Below are 18245 nucleotides of genomic sequence, written 5' to 3'. Positions count from 1 at the left end.
CACCAAAAGACCATCTAAACGCCAAGAAGCCGTTGCCTTTTCACTTTGGAAAAGTTTTCGCTGCTGGCAGCATTTTGATTTATCAAATCTGCGAATTGCCCCGCACAACATGAAAGCATTTTGTTTCCAACGTTACAAATCCACTGCCGTAAATTGCCGTTGAACACAAGCTGCATGCATGCGTTTTGTTTTCATAAGAATGAGAGTCCGCAAGGGATTCCTCTTTAATATGTATATGCATACAAAAAGTACTGGAATTCTCCTCCATGAAGACGCGAACTATAAAGTCGTAACAAATACAAAATCGAGATTCCGATCTGGCATTCAACTAAAACTTAAGCAGCAAAGTGCAGCCGAGAAGAGCAGGATAAGCATTACTTAACTAAGTCAAAGTAAAAGTTAATTGTAGATTTGAGCAAATAGGAAAGGTCCCAGGTCCTGAAGGAACACCCAGCACATAAGTTTATACATACAAATATAAAAATGAATAAACAAATGCATATTAACTGGACGATACTTTTATAACAAATCGAAAAGAAAGTACATAATACTCAAAAATACCATTCACGCATTTCATGTTAAGATATAATAAAGTGGATAAATAAAATATTTAAAACCAAATAGTGTTGTGGCGTTTGAGTTGTTTCATATCTTCATCAAGGAATATCTGAATTGATGAGACAGTTACAATTGTTTTCTGGTTTGTATACCCTCGCACAGAGTAAAATGATTTCATTCGAAATCATTCATTTCATTCATTTGCAACGCATAAGGAAGATGTCTCTTGATCAGCATCACTGGACGAGCCAATCTAGCCATATCCCTTTGTTCGATTCTATGCGACCTAATCTTTAAATTTAAAACTATCATAATCAAACCGAAGCTATATACTGGTCGACCTAAGTATTTTGACAAAACAAAAGTTAAATATACTCCTAAATTGAAAGATAATTTAAATGCCGTTTGAATGATTCAATTTTTTTTATAACATTTTGTAAACTTTGTAAACTTTTCCCTCGTCATGAAAACTTGAATTTTGGATGCAAAAATATATTTTATATTATATATATATATATTTATATTTTATATTTACTTTATTAGTTTTTATGCTAACTGAAATGTATTTGTCTTATTAATACCTATCGACTGACCTAAAAAAATGTGCCATTCCCACTCAAACGCCCACAAATTGCCCAAATATAAGTGCAATGTAGTTTCCAAACATTAATAATGAACGGAACAGAAAAAAACTGTCGAAAAATTTTTCATTTTCATTTTGAAGTTTTCTAAAAACCGGAAAGCTGTGTTTAGTATATACAATGCTGTAATGGGAAAGACCTGCAAGTCTTTAGAAACTTTGGCTCTCCAAGGTAAGATTCCTTTTCCTAAGTTTCAAATGCAATTGAAGCTATATATTAACTTAAACAGTTTTATTATTTGAATTTTATACATTTGTATTTATGTGTATCTAAAATTATGAATACAGCACGGGCTTTAACCATACATTATGTAATCCCAAAAAGGGCGAAAGAAATATGTCTTTATTTATTATCCTAACGTATTTCGTAATATAGGACAGCTTTACCAACGCAATGGGAAATTTATCAGATTTAGGCCTAATTCTATAAATGGAAAAATAGCAAACTACAGTTTGTTTTATACCGTGACTAGAGTATTCAGTTTTATAATTTAACTAAATATGTGTTCCTTTGAAACGGTCATAGACGCTTTTCGAAATCAGGCGCACATGTAACTGTTTTAAGTTTTGAAGAAAATACCGAGATCATGTATAAGCTCACAGTAGCGTTGAGCGAAATATACTTAACACTCACAATAGTGAAACCTGGCAACCCTGAAAAGCTCTGAAAAGGCTGGTAAAAACAACAAAGAATATGGATGCAACTTCAACAATTACGGGCGATGTGGACAAAACGCAGGTAAATTAGATATTACTAGGGGTAGAATTCCCGGTCACCAAGCTGTTCTCCTAGATACCGCCGCTGAATCAGAAGCGCATCCTGGCCTTTGTCAATCACTTTCTCGTCAGCACTTGCACCTTCCTGAATGAATTTGCCCTGGGCTGTGAGACGAAGTTTGTGGAGATGGAGCGGCAACTTCAAAAAACGGAGGCTGCTCTCATCATTCTGGAGGCTAAACTGGCATCCGTACCCACCGAACACCGTGTAGCGGACGAAGCCTCCAGGATCCCAGTGTCAACCGAGGAACCCAACGAGCCAGCTCCAATACCTGAGTGCAACCTGCCGTCCACGGTTGGCCAACCAGAACCGGAAGATCCGCCTGAATGCGTCGTAGTTCGTGCCTGCGAGGACCTGCGCTACAGGAAGTTCTTCAAAATGGTCCAAGTGGGAGTGCCAGCGCCGGCGGTCAAGCAGAAAATGCAGTCAGAGGGACTAGAACCTCGGCTACTAGAGTAAGTGTGCAAAGGTTGTCCCCCGTATGTCCTATATTAATCGTTCGCCCATTCCAGTACACCCAATCTGATCCTGGCAGATGGGCTGCGTGAGTGAGTGACTGGTAGAAGACCAAAGCCACTTTGTGATATAGCAATTTTTGCGACACTTTTCAATAAAACATTTTATAAAGCTTACGTCTACATGTTTGTTTGTTTTATTTGCCAGAAAGGAGCGGCACAAAAACAAGTTAAACCACTTCGTTAGCAAAAGAGTTTCGGTGTGAAGGAGCCTAGAACTGGATCATCTGTCCCTTACGCTTCTTGTCACCGCCCAGCTCGAAGTGCTTGCAACGCTTCAGAGGGGTTTGCTTGCGGTACTTGCACTCGGTGCACTCCATACGCAGCACAATCTTCTTGGTGGTCTTAGCCTGGAATATAATAACGTCGATTAGCAAGGATAACAATATGCTCGATGGGTTATCGGATTGTCTGAAGCTGCAGGTGAGGCGCCATGGGCTTGGATGCCACATAACGCTGCCTTCTCGGCCGCACCGGTGCAACAACACTTTTGATCTGGCACAGTTTTTTCCCACCAAAAAGCGTAATGCTCGACGAGCGCCGCGATTTAGTTCTACGAAGCGCCATTTATAATCTTTACCTATTACCAAGACTGTCGGGTCTTAGACATGAACCTTATTTAGCCTTTTTACTATTTACAGTGGGATTTGAGCACAGGCTTTTGTAACCAGGGTCAGTTAGCCGTCTGAATGCTATTGGCAAAACCCTTTAAACAACTACCCAATTTTTTTAAATGGGCAAAGAGAAAACCTATGCAGATTTTCAGGCAACTCCTTTGATCTACGACAGTCTGGTGATAGGTAATCCTCTTCCGTCAGCGGGTACTTGCCTTCTTCCTGAAGATGGGCTTCGTCTGACCACCGAAACCCTGCTGCTTCCTGTCGTAACGACGTCTGCCCTGAGCACCCTTGCGCTCCTTGGACTTCTTGTACTGCGTCACCTTGTGCAGCTTGTGGACCTTGCACTTCTTGCAGAAAGTGCGGCGCTGTTTTGGAACGTTCACCTGCAAGCGGAAGGAGAAAACAATTAGAACGAACATTTTTTGAGCACCGAACAGCCACGCACTTGGACCACGGCGCCCCCCATGTTCGGCTCCATAGGCACGCCATCTTGCGATTTCCGCTCTCGATTTCAGCCATGTTCAACGCGGGCGTTCGGCAGGTTCGTACAACGCTTACCATCTTGAGAAGATAATCCTGATATTGCAAAACTATGCGAAAAAGCCCAATTCTCAAAACTAGGCACGTGTTGTCGTCGCGCAGGAAACGCAGCGAAAAGAAAAGGAAAGAAGAAGAGATGCTAGTGGTGGACGGAAAATAGTGTGGCCGCGTCTGCAGTCTTGACTATCGTACTTGGAGAACGAGTAGTTAAATCAGTGTTGTGTCAATTAAACATAAAACGAGACAAATTGAGCCACATGTCTGATAAAAACTATAAGAGTTTTCTGTCCGAATAAAATATTTCCCTTTTTATATTTGTAATATAGTTAGTAATCTGCTTATTTAGAATATTCATATAAAACGGAGATGCCAACTTCATGGAACTCTATGAACGACACGGCTCAACCCTTTAAGAGTTCGCTTCAGCAAAAAGTGGGTATTTTTTAAAAGTTAAGGCTATTCCTGTCTTGGCCTTTCACGATTTTTTGAGAAAAAAATCGTTAGATAACAAATTGTTGATTTAGGACCAAGAAGCGCTCAAACGGCTAGGAAATGCAAATGATGTCATCGTGCAAAGAGATACATATTTCTAGGAAAAGACTAAACTCCAGTACATGTCTTTTTTTTGACAAGACCCGGCAACAACTGCACCTAAGCATTATTAATTATTATCAAACAAAGTCATTTGATTTTTTATCATGTTTTTGTTTTTGGCCCATTATAGTCCCTATCTCATTTTCACTACCCTAACCTGAATTACCTTTCGACCTAATCAATTTGCTAGTAGTAAAGCATTTTCTGCTAAAAATATTTCACATGCTAGCGTTAAAATTCTATTTAGATTTGCTTTGTAATCCATTTTATTTACAATACTGTTCTTGCATCAGCATTTTCGTTTATATTCCTTTTCAAAGTGCAATATCCATTTTATCCTCTGCTTACAATTTTTTGTTTATACTGAAGCCAGTGGGACCTCAAACTTATACTTATAAACAAATTAATCAACACTATACCGTCAAGAAAAATTGGTCTGAAAATAGTATTTTTCTTGCGCCAGATTTTGTTGGGTTGAGTACTAGGCCTAAAGTTTGTAACCTTCCTTCACACTAAAAAGATTAAAAGTCTATAGTAAACAAAAATGGCAAGCTACTGAATAATTTAATACTGAACAGCTGATCTTTAACGACTCAACAGTTTATGGAATACCCTAAGTAATATCGGTATGACCAAATTCTTAAAATCCAAGAATGACCGTCGTCAACAAACTATCTAATTTCATACAAATCGGACAATCGATTTTTGATTAGATAAAATCCCGTTAGATGATTAGCACTGTAAATAAATCGAAGTATTTTCAACAATTTTCTGGCGAAAATAATTGGAAATAGCGAATATTCAGCAGCCAAAAGCGGACGCGCTGGTGGCCCGGGCCCAGCGGCTAGTCGAGTGCAATGGCAGAAGCCAGCGGAGACTGGCTGGAGTGAATCTGAACAGCCAAAACGGCAGGCAGTGATAAACGGCCAAAAATTTGCATAAAAAGTGAGCGATTAAAATGCAGAAAATGTACGCGGTGCTGGCAACCTTGACATTCTGGTCGCTACTGCTGCGGTCGGAACAGGCAAACCCGCCGCCGTCGGTTCCGTGCGATCGCAGCCGGAAGGTGTTCACAGAGCCCTACGGCGAAATCTCCGATGGCCCCTCCGGCTTCAATTACACCCAGGACTCGCACTGCGAGTGGCTCATCAAGGCGCGCAACGACAGCCAGTTCATCACCCTGACCTTCCACAGCATGGGCACCGAGTGCTCCTACGACTACATCTACGTCTACGACGGGGACTCGTTCAACTCGACCCTGCTGGGCAGCTTCAGCGGGCGGACGCAACCCCAGAGGCTAGTGGCCCGCAGTGGGAGCGTGAGTATTGCACCCCTTTATGACTCTGCAGGGGAGGAGAAAAAGTTTTTCCTTCTCCTGTCTTGGTCCTTCTAAAAACAAGGACTAAAGTAGATCATGTAGGAAATATTTTGGCACAATCAAGTTATTTACAGTCATCAAGACATGGTTATTTGACAGTGACAACATGGTTTAGGGATTTGGTCATCCAAGGACTTAGATCTAAAAGTCTACATAGCTGGTCTGTAATTAACGAAAAGTGATTATTGCTATTGCGACTGATCTAAGCTGGGTCTCTTACAACTTACAGAAAGATAAAATTTTTAAGTAAAATGGAACTATGAATCTGCTTCTAACAGGCTGTATTATACTCCCTAATGGGAGTCTTTATATTTCTGTGTTCTCCCCCTTAAAGTTTAACCTCTTCCCCAGATGCTCATCCTGATGTACAGCGACACAAACTACGTGCTGGATGGCTTTCGCGCCTCCTACTACATATCAAACTGTCTGAACAACTGCCACAATCATGGGAAGTGCGTGGGTCACCAGTGCGTATGCCATGGCGAGTGGGTCGGTCCTGACTGCGAGGATGAGGCCTGTCCGCAGCGCTGTGGCGAAAGTCAAGGACGAGGTCGCTGCCAGAAGAGTATCTGCCATTGCTCGCGCGGTTTCAGTGGCCGGCTCTGCGATCTAAGCGATCATCCAGCGGGCAGTAGTTGGCGCTGGCTGGCTACCGACGCTGAAGGCATGACGCCCCGTGCCGCCCACACCGCGGTTTACATGGAGGACGAAGACGCGCTTTACGTGTTTGGCGGTTACGACCTGAACAACGTTATTAGCACTCTTCAGGTAATGTGGTTAACCAATTATATTGACTTATACAAAATTTAGATAATTGAATATTAAAAGAACCCTTAATGATATAGCGTTTGTTGGATAACTTCCTCTATGTATATACCAAAGCAGCAAATTTTAAACTTTCAACGCGATTATATTGAATTAGCAAAAAAATTAAATCTTTAATTATGAGTACAGCCATAAGACATTAAGATTTTTTATTTATGTATAAAATGAAAATGTATATAAAATGGAAATGTACTAAAAAATTTAATATTCAAAGAACAAATTGTGAAAAATTGCTATGTTTGGAGGTACAATTATACAAACTATTAAGAGTGTAAACAATTGTATAGTTCATACCAAATTATTTTGTTCTCTTTCAGATTTATCGCTTTAGCACCAGCCAATGGGAGGATGAATGGGGCATAGCGCTGCAGAGCCGCCGTCACTTCTATCACCCGCAAAAAATCGATCATACGTTGCTTAAGGCTGTGCTTCAGCACAAAAACGAGGACGAGGCCAAGCTTTGGGGTCTGAACAGCGACGTGAGCTTTTTCCGAAACATTCTGTACACCTTGGCGGAATCCAATCTGCACCAGCGTCGCACGCGGTCCTCCCTTCCTCTTACCATTGTGAACGCAAACTCGACGGACGAAGAGCTACACGAGTATCTAGAGGATATACTGGAGGAGGTAACGGATCACAAGCCACACGGACGATATGGGCACGCAGCGGACCGCGTGCCCGGCGGCTTCGTTATCTACGGTGGCAAGCATGACAATGGCAGTTTCTACAGTGATCTCTGGCAGTACAACAACACCGAGAATGGGGGCAAGTGGAAGCAGATGGCCATTAGATCGAAGGTGAAGCCACCGGCTTTGGCTAGACATACTCTAAACGCTGCTGGAGATAATATATATATATTCGGCGGCAGCCTGGAAACGGGGGAATTTTCATCCAGCGTATATCGCATTGCCCTTCCCCTCTCCGAGGATTCACAATGGGAGCTGGTGCAACCAAGAGGAGGAAAGACGTTAGACGTTCGTCTGGCAGCGCATTCAACCGTCTATTACAAAGCCACAAATTCACTCATTGTGTTTGGTGGAATTATGACGAGTTTAGCACGCTTCTCGAAGCTCTCAGATCGGATTTACGCTTTTCAGCTAGATCAAATGCATTGGACGGAGATTTTATACCCCAGAACAGCGCTAAGGGACACTAATATACCCAGAGAGCGAGCATTCCACACGGCCACCATTTCGGGCAATTACATGGTAGTATTCGGGGGCTATACGCACCGCCACAACAAGGATGAGATTTGCTACGACAACCAGATGTACTGGTACCATCTAAGCTGCCATATTTGGATTAATCAGGTTGTGTCTGCCGAGGATAGTCTGTATCCAAAGCCACAGGGCGTATTTGCCCATGCCGCGGCTTTGCGCCGAAATCACACACTTTTAATTGTGGGTGGTTACCATGGAAATGTTAATGCAGATCTTTTTGGCTACGAACTGCCCCAGGTGCTGAGGGTGGAGAATACTCTTTACAATCCGGAGATCTCCTGCAGATTGCATGCCTCGCACACAGCTTGTCTTTCTAATCCGGAATGTGGTTGGTGCTCGGCAGATAGTAGCTGCTACGGTCGCACGATTGGCGCCAATTGTACAACCAATCTTCAGACCACCAGATGCCCAGGGATATGTCCCTCTCTAGGCGATTGCCACTCTTGTTTAGTCCACGGCTCGCAATGGGGAAAATCATCCGGAAACAAAGGAGCTTTTTCTGTGGCCAGCAAACTTGGATTAAACGAATGCACATGGTGTGTCCAAAATGCGAAATGCCACCATCGAGATGACAACTACGGGATATGTGGAGATAGTTCAGGTTGGTGGGGTGACAAAGGCACTGAGATTCGTCGACCCTCGCTATGCACGAGCACTGACAGACGCCCGGGGCTTACGTACATCAAGTACCACTTTCCTATCAACTATACCATGCCGGATTATGTGGGTATTGTGAATGCCACTATGGTGGATTTTGCCTCGCCGCCGTTTACCACATATTTTGAGCACAAACTTGAGGGAGAAATGTTGGCCCGTTTGGTAGGATTTGTGCGTCCGCAACATAAGTGGAACAACTCCGCAATCCAGGTCTGCACTAGCTACTCCTCAGCTGTTTTGCGTGTTGGCCTGGGACTTTACCTTGATGAGCTTGTCAACGTCACGACGCAGAGCTCGAACCAGAGCTACTGCAGCAACGTCCAACTGCCTACCACAGAACAACCATTCACCATTGATTTCCAGGTGCGTTGAACCAATTATTTTATCAGAAATCGGTTCGACGGTTTAAGGTGCGCGCACACTGGAGATCGAAAAATGCAAGCAAACGCAGGTCTGTTTTCGGCTCTGACGATTGGCGATAGCAGCCGAAACATCCTGAAAATAGCAAATGTTCCTAAAAAACACGACGCGCCGCGGCAGTGTGCGCGCACCCAAATAGTAATCTTTGAAATGAGTTTATGTGGGAGCAATATGTTATGTTGTTTTAGCTTTTGTTGGATCACTATCTGCTGCGGGTACCGTAAGTAAGTGTTATTTGTATTTTTTAACTAATTAGGCCGAAATGTATATTCTTCGTAGTCAAGCCTCCAAAAGCTGTTGCTACACACTCTCCAAAAGAAGAAACGAATTAGCGAATAGTAGCAGATCCACACATTTCAAAATTTGTGCTCCTGATATTCTGTAGCAATACCAAGAATGCACTCCTCTGTTAGAGATATAGATTAAGTTTTGTGACCCCAATGGCGTTTTTAGATTGGTTTTCAAAACAATCGACCAAAATCGATTTCGAATTAAACCCAGATGATACGTATCTGAATTTATAGGCGTTACTTGTGAAGTAAAGGGGTATTTTGTATTCGTCGAAAAGTATGTCACAAGAAAGATATTGGTTCCAGCCCATGTCCGTCTGGAGGTCCGTCCTTCCGATAAAATGTCGTAAACGCGCTTTTGTTGTGTTGGCTAATAAAAATCTACCCATTAAAAAATCAGAACATTCAGGAATCACAAATGGGTACACTAGATTTTTTGGAAAGTATGTAACAGGTATCCGACCCCACAAAGAATATATACTTATAATTAGGTCATGTCCGTCTGCCTGTCCGTCCGTATTAACGTTGACGTCTCGGAAACTCTGAAATCTAGACATTTGGTGTTTGGTATATAGATTTTTTAGCTTTATGCGCAGCGTAAGTTTGTTTCAGCAGGGTGCCACACCCACTCTAACGCCCACATTTTTTAATATTTTGGAAAAATTCAAATGATGTTTATTTTCTTATTAATACCCATCTATTAAAATATCTTGAAATCGGAGCATTCACATTCATTATTTTGCAAATTTAATTGAGATTTCACACAAGTATATATATTCTTGATCAGAGTCACTAGACGAGTCGACCTAGCCATGTCCGTCTGTCGTCCGTTTCTACGCAAACTAGTCTCTCAGTTTTAAAGCTATCGGGCTGAAACAATCGGAAAATTAGTGATAAAATAATATGGAAAAATTAAATCTTAGGTGTTTTTTAACATATAGCCTCCTACGCTTGAAATAACATTTTTTAATTAGTTCTGAATTTCGAATTAAATTTTATCAAAATCGGTCATATACATAGCTGTCATAGAAATGATCGTAAAATTGGTGGGAAAATAATATGAAACAAAATAAAGCTATGGTGCTTTTTGACATATAACCTTCTAAGCTTGGAAATAACAATTTTTCATTAGTTCTGAATTTCGAATTAAATTTTATAAAAATCGGATAACTATATCATATAGTCGAAAAGTGGGTGGGAAAATAATATGAAACAAATAATAGCTTTGGGGCTTTTTTAATTTTAAATTTATTTAATTTAATTTTTTATATTTTTAAGAATTTTGAATTCAATTTAATAAAAATCGGACTACTCTGACATATAGATGTCAAAAAAATGGTCTGATGAAAAGAATGAAATAATTTTTTTTTTAATATCACTGAAGTCATCAACAATCCTTAAAAATTTCACATGGTGTTACTAAAGTTTATTAGTTCTTATAACTGCAAGGGTATACTTCCTTTCTCGTTTTGTATCATATATTGGTTTATTTTATTTTATTTGCTCTTTTATTTCTATTATTTTATTTCATTGTGTATCTCAATCTGTTTTTTATTTTTTGCTTAATTTTTTTAAGCATTTAAATATTAACCTAATTATTTTCAATACATTCTCACAGGCTCGTCGAAGGATTGGTAACGGAATTTACAACGCCTATCAAAAGACCAAAATGGAACTTCAACACTTGCATAACGGCCAATTAAACGCATTTACATTTGAGTATTTGGAGCCGTACTACTCCGGCAAATGCACCCAGTATTCTAACTGCCTCCACTGTCTCACGGATGCTTCCTGTGCTTGGTGTCCCCTTACCAGCGTTTGCCACCTGCGATCCGTGAACGAAACCGAAGTGTGTAAGAAAGATAATCCTAATGCCTACCATTGGTCTTACCTGATCAGCCAGCCCAGCCAATGCTCGAACTGCACAAACTACGTAAGCTGCGAGGTCTGCGCACAGAGTGGTGAGTGCGAGTGGTGGACGGAGGACGCCCGTTGCGGCAGAATCGGCAAATCCAACAGCAGCGTGCGGGCAGTGGAGCAGTGCCCTAGGTCCTGCAGGGAACGCCATGGCTGCCAGGAGTGTCTCGGCGAGCGAGGACGATGCGTTTGGTGTGAGGCCAGATCCCAGTGCTTCAGTTTCTCCGTGTACACAAGTGAGTATCAGTTTGGAATGTGCCGCGAGTGGATGGACCAGGTGGTTAGTCGTCAGCCGCACGAGCTTGCCGATCAGAAGCACCACCAGCCGCCGCATCTACTACAGCAGCAGTGCAAATCCTGCGAGCAGCATCGAAACTGCTCTTCTTGTCTGCAAACGTTGAGCTGCGGCTGGTGCTTCGATCGCGACAACCCCATCGAAGGACTTTGCATGCAGGGCGACTTTAGCTACAGTGCCGGCAATTGCTCTCTGGCCTTGAATAGTTCTTCACATCATGATGCGGAGTGGGCGTATGCACAGTGTCCGGATGTCGATGAGTGTGGACTGGGCCTGCATGATTGCCACAAGGAGGCCAAGTGCACTAACACCCAGGGCAGCTATAATTGCCACTGCAGAAGAGGCTATATAGGCGACGGCAAGTTTAGCTGTGTCAGGACCTGCTACGAGTTGTGCCAAAATGGAAATTGCTCGGGTCCTCCCGATTACACATGTCGCTGTGCTTTGGGGTGGACCGGAGCCGATTGTGGACTAAGTTGTGGCTGTAACAATCATTCGACTTGCAATGAGAGACTGGGGAAATGTGATCAGTGCCAGGATTGGACGGAGGGTGAGAAATGCGAGCGATGTCGACAAGGGAGCTACGGGAACGCCACCGCACCTCACGGATGCCTTCCGTGCGAGTGTAACGGTCACGGACACCAAGATCTTGGCGTCTGTAATGTCAGCAACGGAGAATGCTACTGCAAGGACAACACCCAGGGAATCAATTGTGACTTGTGTGCTCCTGGCTACTACGGAGATCCCAGAGGCGGCGGAAAATGCTACTACCAGTGTGAATCCAGGGGAATACTAACCAATATTGGAACGAGTGCTATTGGCTCGTATCAGTCCTATCGATCACCCTGGGGCGCCAGCCTAGAAGTAAAGGAGTGCTTATGGATACTGCAACCGAAGACCCTACAGGCGGAAAAGTCGCTTCTTCAGCTGGACTTTCAATGGCAGAGTCTGGCTATGGATTGTGATGAGAATGCCGTGTACATATACGATAGTCTGCCGGACCTGACAGGTGCCACTCAGCAAAATCAACTCCTGGCGGTGGTTTGTTCTCCCTATAGTTCAGCCAGGATTATCGAAGCTCGTTCCAGTCACGTCACGGTTCACTATAAACAGGGCAGTGAAAAACGTCATTTTGGATTCAATGCCCTCTACTCCGTTATGAACTGCGTGGCCGGAAGTTGTCTACCACCGCACATCTGCGATGCCCAACAACGTTGTGTTTGTCCAGCCGGATATGTTGGCGCCAGTTGCGAGATTGAGATCTGTCCGAGTAACTGTAACGCCAAAAGAATGCAGGGATTCTGCGACACTGAGTACGGCAGGTGCATCTGCAGTAATGCAAATTATGCGGGGGCGGATTGCGGCACGTTAGTTCAGCGGAACCACCTGGTAATAACCGAGCTTTTCAATACGCAATTGCTAAGCGAAAGTCTGGAGCATCTTAGAAAAACGATACCACGATTTGGACACTCGGTGAACGCGGATCGTAGGGGATCCCTTTGGATGTTTGGTGGGTATTCACCCAATCACGGACCTCTGAACGATTTTCGACAGTTCGACACAAAGAATAGCACCTGGCTGCAGGTCACAGTGGAGTCGTCGACCCCAGAGGATCGCATGCCCCTTGGCCGGTATTTCCATGCCTCTGAGATCTTTGTAAAAAAACAGATTATCTACATATATGGAGGAATCGGTCCAAATACGCAACTGCTAAATGACTTTTGGATGTTCTCGATACAAAATCAACGCTGGAGTCAGATCAAAGTGGAAGTGGAACCAAGTGGCGTGGACTACCAGGTGAGGGCATTGGCAAAAGTATAAAGGATGTGCATTATATGTATTTTATTATATCTACAGGTCGATTTTCCGCCGCCTCTAGCCGGTCATACGCTTACTCATCTGCGCTATCAGGACCACGAGTCGTTGATTCTGCTTGGAGGATTGACCCTGAACAAATCCCGACCTCTCGAACTGTGGGAGTTCAACCTGGACACGGGTCGATGGCAGCAGCTAGCAGCCGTGGGTGCCAGAATGCCAGTTCTTTATGGCCATACCTCTGTTTACCATCCCGAGACAAACAGTGTTTACTTGTTTGGAGGATATTCAACGGAGCCACAAAGCAATCTGTACGCGCTGGACTTGCAGAAGCTTAGCTGGACTGAACTTCCAAGTTTTAAGGAACTCAACTCACCTGCATCTCTGCTACCCAGGGCTCGTTATTTCCACTCGGCCGTCAGCACTGAGCATTACATGATCCTTTACGGTGGTCGGACGCAGCCATTTAATGGAACAGATGTCCTTATTGCCTATGTGTACGCTTGTAATCAATGGGTGCGACTGACAGAGGATGTTGAGCTTATAGGACGTGTTCCGGCCTCTAGTTATGCCGAGGACATGGCCATCGATCCGGATACGGGTGTAATCTTCGTCATCGGTGGATGGGACGGCAGTTCGACACACAGTCACGTGACCAAGATAACTCTGCCGGACGACATTTGCCAGTTGTGGAGTAGCGGAAAGTATCAATGCCGGCACTACATGGGCTGCAGCTATTGTACGATTCAGAACACGTATAGTTACAGTAGCCACTGCTTTAGCCAAGGCCGTACTCCGTGTGCCAATCACAATGGAACCCTGGTGGTCAATAATGGAGCTGCCTGCGATGACGACTGGATGGCGAGCAGGAACTGCTCGAGTTTCGCTACTTGTGGCGCATGTCTGGCAGCCTGGCCAACCCATCAAGAAGTGGCGCCCGTCTGCCAGTGGTGCGATGAGTGCGGCATTCGCGGAAGGTGCGTACCTGCCGGTGTGGATTGCGGTTGGAGAAGTGCCTGGTGCAATAAGGAACTTAGTGTTGGCGTTCTGGGCCTGTGTCCCCTGCCTCAATGTTATCAATTAAGCTGCGAAAGTTGTATGCTTCAGTCGCAGTGCAACTGGGCCAGGAATGAGCTAGGCACTGTGGAATGCATTGCCAAGGAGTTAGTGGAAAAAAACCAATACAGGTTGGTCGAAAGCTGTCCCCTACCTTGCCACACCCACAAGAACTGTAGTTTGTGTCTGAGCCAGACGCCCGCTCAGGATCGCCAGGAGTGCAAGTGGTCAACTATGCTTAATTTGTGCATGACGCCCAGTTCCCAGCCGCTGCTTTGCGCCGGAGGTGTTTGTGGGTTGGTTCTGGAAGCTAGCGAGTTGGAACGCTGTCCCGAACCATGTCACGTTTACACACAATGCTCGAGCTGTCTGGAGCACGCCCACTGCGGGTGGTGTGCCCGTGAGGGACATAATGGAGATGGCATCTGCACGGAGGGAGCATTGGAGCACAAGCAGGAACATCCATCAGGATCCACATGCGACCTTATATATGCCAGCTGGCGAAATGACTCACACCTAACACATGCTGATGTCGTGTCCTGGCACTATGTTCAGTGCCCGGCAGAAAATGAGTGTGTTAATGGTCATCACAACTGCGACGCGGTTTCTGAACAGTGCATCGACTTAGACACAGCAGTGGGCTACAAGTGCATTTGCGCCCAGGGATATCGCGAGGAGCAGGGTGCCTGCATGCCCGTATGCAGCCAGGGATGCGTCCGTGGCAATTGCGTGAGTCCCGATCAATGTCAGTGCGACTTTGGCTACGTGGGCGCCAATTGTAGCATCCAGTGCTTGTGCAATGGACATTCCAACTGCGAGTCCAGCAGTCGACTGGACGATTGCATAAAGTGTCACAATAACACTATGGGCGAGCAGTGCGAGAAGTGTCAGCCGCTTTTTGTGGGCAATCCCCGAGAGGGTCATGCCTGTCAACCATGCTTAGACTATTGCCATGGGCACAGTGACGTGTGTGTGGCCTACGATGCGGATCCGGCGGTGTTTAATATGACCCGTTCTGAGCTGGAAAGGATTCTACCGGAAGGACCCGCGTATAATGCCACCTGCTTGAGATGCGGCAATCACACGGATGGAGACCGCTGTGATAGCTGCTTAACAGGATACTTCCGCGGCAGCGAGGATCTACGCAAGGAGTGCCGGCCCTGCCAGTGTCATGGACATGGTAACATTTGCGACGCCGTTACCGGCGAGAAGTGCAATTGCGCCAACAACACGGAAAGCGATGCCACCTGCACTGCGGGTGGAGGAAAGAACTCTGCACAGCTCTGCTGGATGGTGCAGTGCTCCAAGTGCCGTGATTCGTATGCCGGCAACCCCACAGATGGTCACCAGTGCTACAAGCAAATAACCGTCGAGTCTCGAATGTGCTTTGATGCCAAGCCCATTGGTGAGTGTCTTACCAAATAACTAACCAGAATAACATGAGGTGCACTTGATCCATTTTTTAGGGATAAAAAACTTTATCGCTAATACTAAAGAATACATAATTTTCAGTGTGTCTTATAAATGGAAAGTATTCTTAACTGTACCTTACGTTTTTATATTCTTATTTCATATTTTCATGTTCAAATCTCACAACACTTATATAAATTTATTATATTTATTTTTCTTCATTTTTACCACAGAGGAGTGCAAATCGAAGCCAGCTGCCCTAAAGCCCGGCCAGACGGTGTTCTTTGTGATCCAGCCTCGATTTATGAACGTGGATATCCGCATTATTATAGACGTGACACAAGGAGAGTTGGATGTTTTCATGTCGCCCCAGGACGACTCCTTTATAGTTGAGACAAATGAGACGACTGGCTACCACGAGATCTTTCTTGACAACCGTTACAATTGGGGGCCGAAAATAAAGCGCGAGCATCCTCTAAATGTTGCATTGCCCAGACACGATAACGTAACGATCCAAAAACTCTTTTCACCCGAGCGTCGCATAGGAGGCGGTGGCCTGGGAGGAGGTGGAGGAGAGAGAATAGGAGCCAATACTTACTATGTGCCCCAGTTGCAGGACTGCAAAAGTCATGGGGGACACAACTTTATAGTAAAGGATCAGCACGCGAAAGATTTGAGTACACATGTAACGCTCAATCAGTGCAATACATTGTTACGTCTATTTGGTCTGAAAAATCGTTTGGTGCTAACGCTGCCCCAACATGCTCACAATCTGAGTGCCACCCGCTTCTTTATCGCTTTGCGAGCAAGCTCCGGGCTAGAACCGAGTTACGGATCCGTTGTGTTCCGTCAGGATCAACTGCATATTGACCTGTTTGTGTTCTTCTCAGTGTTCTTCTCCTGCTTTTTCCTCTTCCTCGCCGTCTGCGTGATTGTGTGGAAGGTGAAGCAAGCGGCGGACTTGAGACGAGCTAGAAGGCAGCATGTTGTGGAGATGTTGCACCTGGCCAAGCGTCCGTTCGCCCAGATCTTCCTGGCATCGGGCAGCCTCGATGTGGACAGTCCGCAGCCGACCTCCTCCTCCTCCTCAGCTCGTGCCATGCGACAGCGTGCCCGGCAAGCTCTTCTCCTCCAAGAACAATCCGCAGGCGACTCCCAGCCAGTTATGCACCACTCCAATCGTCGCCAGAGCTCGCGCATCATGATGGTAGCCATCGAGCCAACCTTTGACAACTTGGCGGCTGTGGGAACAGTGTTTATTAGCTTGCCAGGTCGCTCCCGGGCACCATTAAGCATCGCCCTGGGATCCACTCTAATTTCTTATTCTAGACAATATCCCGTGAATGCGCGCCATTTTATGCGCGCTCAAAGGGCTCAAAATGTTGCGCTTCACCCGGCTTAAAAACGAATCTCTACAGCACGAACAAACTAGTTGTTAGTCAATGTCTAAAAGCCGAACTCAATTTAAACCCTGTGCATGTGTGTATGTCTGAAGTACGTAAAGACATTCTTTTAGATATCGGTGTATATGAATTGAAATTAGTGTAGGTAATTTTTGTAAATAACGTTTAGATAACGCAACTAATGAATACTATGTGTACATAAATATGCAACAAAAATTGTTTTAAACGATGACTTGTGCCCGCACAAATCACGCATAATTATAGTTCATACATATGAAAAGATAAACATACAGGAAATGGATAAATGTTTAATTTTAAGCATTATTATAAAGGAATATTGGGTCTCGAATCTGCAACAGGATACAGAAAAAGCATTCACATATTTTAAACACAGAACAATTTTTCGGACTGATTTATATTTCATTTGGCTAATATGTAGTTTAAAGATAATTTATTATAATTAAAAATTACTAAGTGAAAAGTAATGGAACTCCATGGTACACATAAAGCAGAAGGAATTTGATAGACAGAAAAATACTTTCAAGGAAGTCAATTTTTTCGCTAAATGTCGAACACGAACATGTAGAAGCCATATGAAAAACAAAGAAATCAATATATACGTATTATTGTAGAATACCGAAAGTGTCATAGCAATTAGACATTTATAATTCCGAACTTTAGTGGATGTCATCCTCTTTCGCTCAAATAGGTTTCTTTTTAGGTATACGATATAATTTTTTATTCTCATGTACCTAATATATGTTTATGAAGTATTATGATATTCCTTCCCTGTTGGTGGCTAGCATTTGCTCAATTAGTTTTTTAGCTCTCTATTGCGCACTCTTACGCACCGGTGTACCTACTATTTTAAGAACAAGAAACTATTTTTATGTACAATCCAGTTTTTACACACTTGTTATGTTTACACAAAAGCTCACAGGTACAAATACTGCTGGATATATTGGAATCTTAAAATATTTTGAAAACTATCCAGCTACACAACATTAGAAACGAACAAAATACTACAGAATCTTTCCTAACGCGCAACACTAATCGCCGTAAGAAAAAGGTTGTAAAAATTCTTACTACATCGTTTTTGTTTAGAATTCCCTCCTTACATGTGGTACTGTTTTTGTATATTTTGAGTTATCGAAATTAGCTAAATTTTTAGAACTGATGTATATTTATATCGAATGTAAATCGTCCCATTTTGCAATATATTTATACATTTATTTTATATTATTTGTAAATGTTTTATGCAATAAAAGTGAACCTATGGTATAAACATTTTATAAACTATTGACTTTGAATTCA

At 43.7% G+C, this 18245-nt stretch overlaps 3 protein-coding genes across 4 annotated transcripts; 2 read left to right on the top strand and 1 right to left on the bottom strand.

Moving 5' to 3' along the window:
• The first annotated feature begins 2 nt into the window (after positions 1-2).
• On the top strand, positions 3-18227 carry LOC108036759 (multiple epidermal growth factor-like domains protein 8). 2 transcript variants are annotated; one of them, XM_017113088.3, is made up of 6 exons: positions 4970-5563; positions 5975-6391; positions 6766-8688; positions 10654-13044; positions 13105-15523; positions 15762-18227. In XM_017113088.3, the coding sequence occupies exons 1-6, from the start codon at positions 5204-5206 to the stop codon at positions 16928-16930; spliced, it is 8679 nt and encodes a 2892-aa protein (XP_016968577.1). In that variant the 5' UTR covers positions 4970-5203; the 3' UTR covers positions 16931-18227. The 2 variants fall into 2 exon arrangements, with proteins under 2 accessions (XP_050741442.1, XP_016968577.1); XM_050885485.1 differs by lacking the exons at positions 4970-5563; positions 5975-6391; positions 6766-8688 and adding an exon at positions 3-320 and having other exon boundaries at positions 11924-13044.
• LOC108036805 (WASH complex subunit 3) lies at positions 1771-2614 on the top strand. Its single transcript, XM_017113152.3, has 3 exons — positions 1771-1937; positions 1992-2431; positions 2489-2614. Exons 1-3 carry the CDS (start codon positions 1893-1895, stop codon positions 2526-2528), a joined length of 525 nt encoding a protein of 174 aa, XP_016968641.1. The 5' UTR covers positions 1771-1892; the 3' UTR covers positions 2529-2614.
• On the bottom strand, positions 2606-3833 carry LOC108036806 (60S ribosomal protein L44). The gene is made up of 3 exons (XM_017113153.2): positions 3670-3833; positions 3321-3494; positions 2606-2841 (listed from the first exon to the last, which is right to left on the bottom strand). Exons 1-3 carry the CDS (start codon positions 3670-3672, stop codon positions 2704-2706), a joined length of 315 nt encoding a protein of 104 aa, XP_016968642.1. The 5' UTR covers positions 3673-3833; the 3' UTR covers positions 2606-2703.
• Positions 18228-18245: the final 18 nt, after the last annotated feature.

Source organism: Drosophila biarmipes, chromosome 2L (genome assembly GCF_025231255.1).
Source record: "Drosophila biarmipes strain raj3 chromosome 2L, RU_DBia_V1.1, whole genome shotgun sequence".
Taxonomy (NCBI): domain Eukaryota; kingdom Metazoa; phylum Arthropoda; class Insecta; order Diptera; family Drosophilidae; genus Drosophila; species Drosophila biarmipes.
The sequence above is the reverse complement of the archived record's forward strand: the minus strand, read 5'-3'. Positions and strand labels throughout refer to the sequence as shown.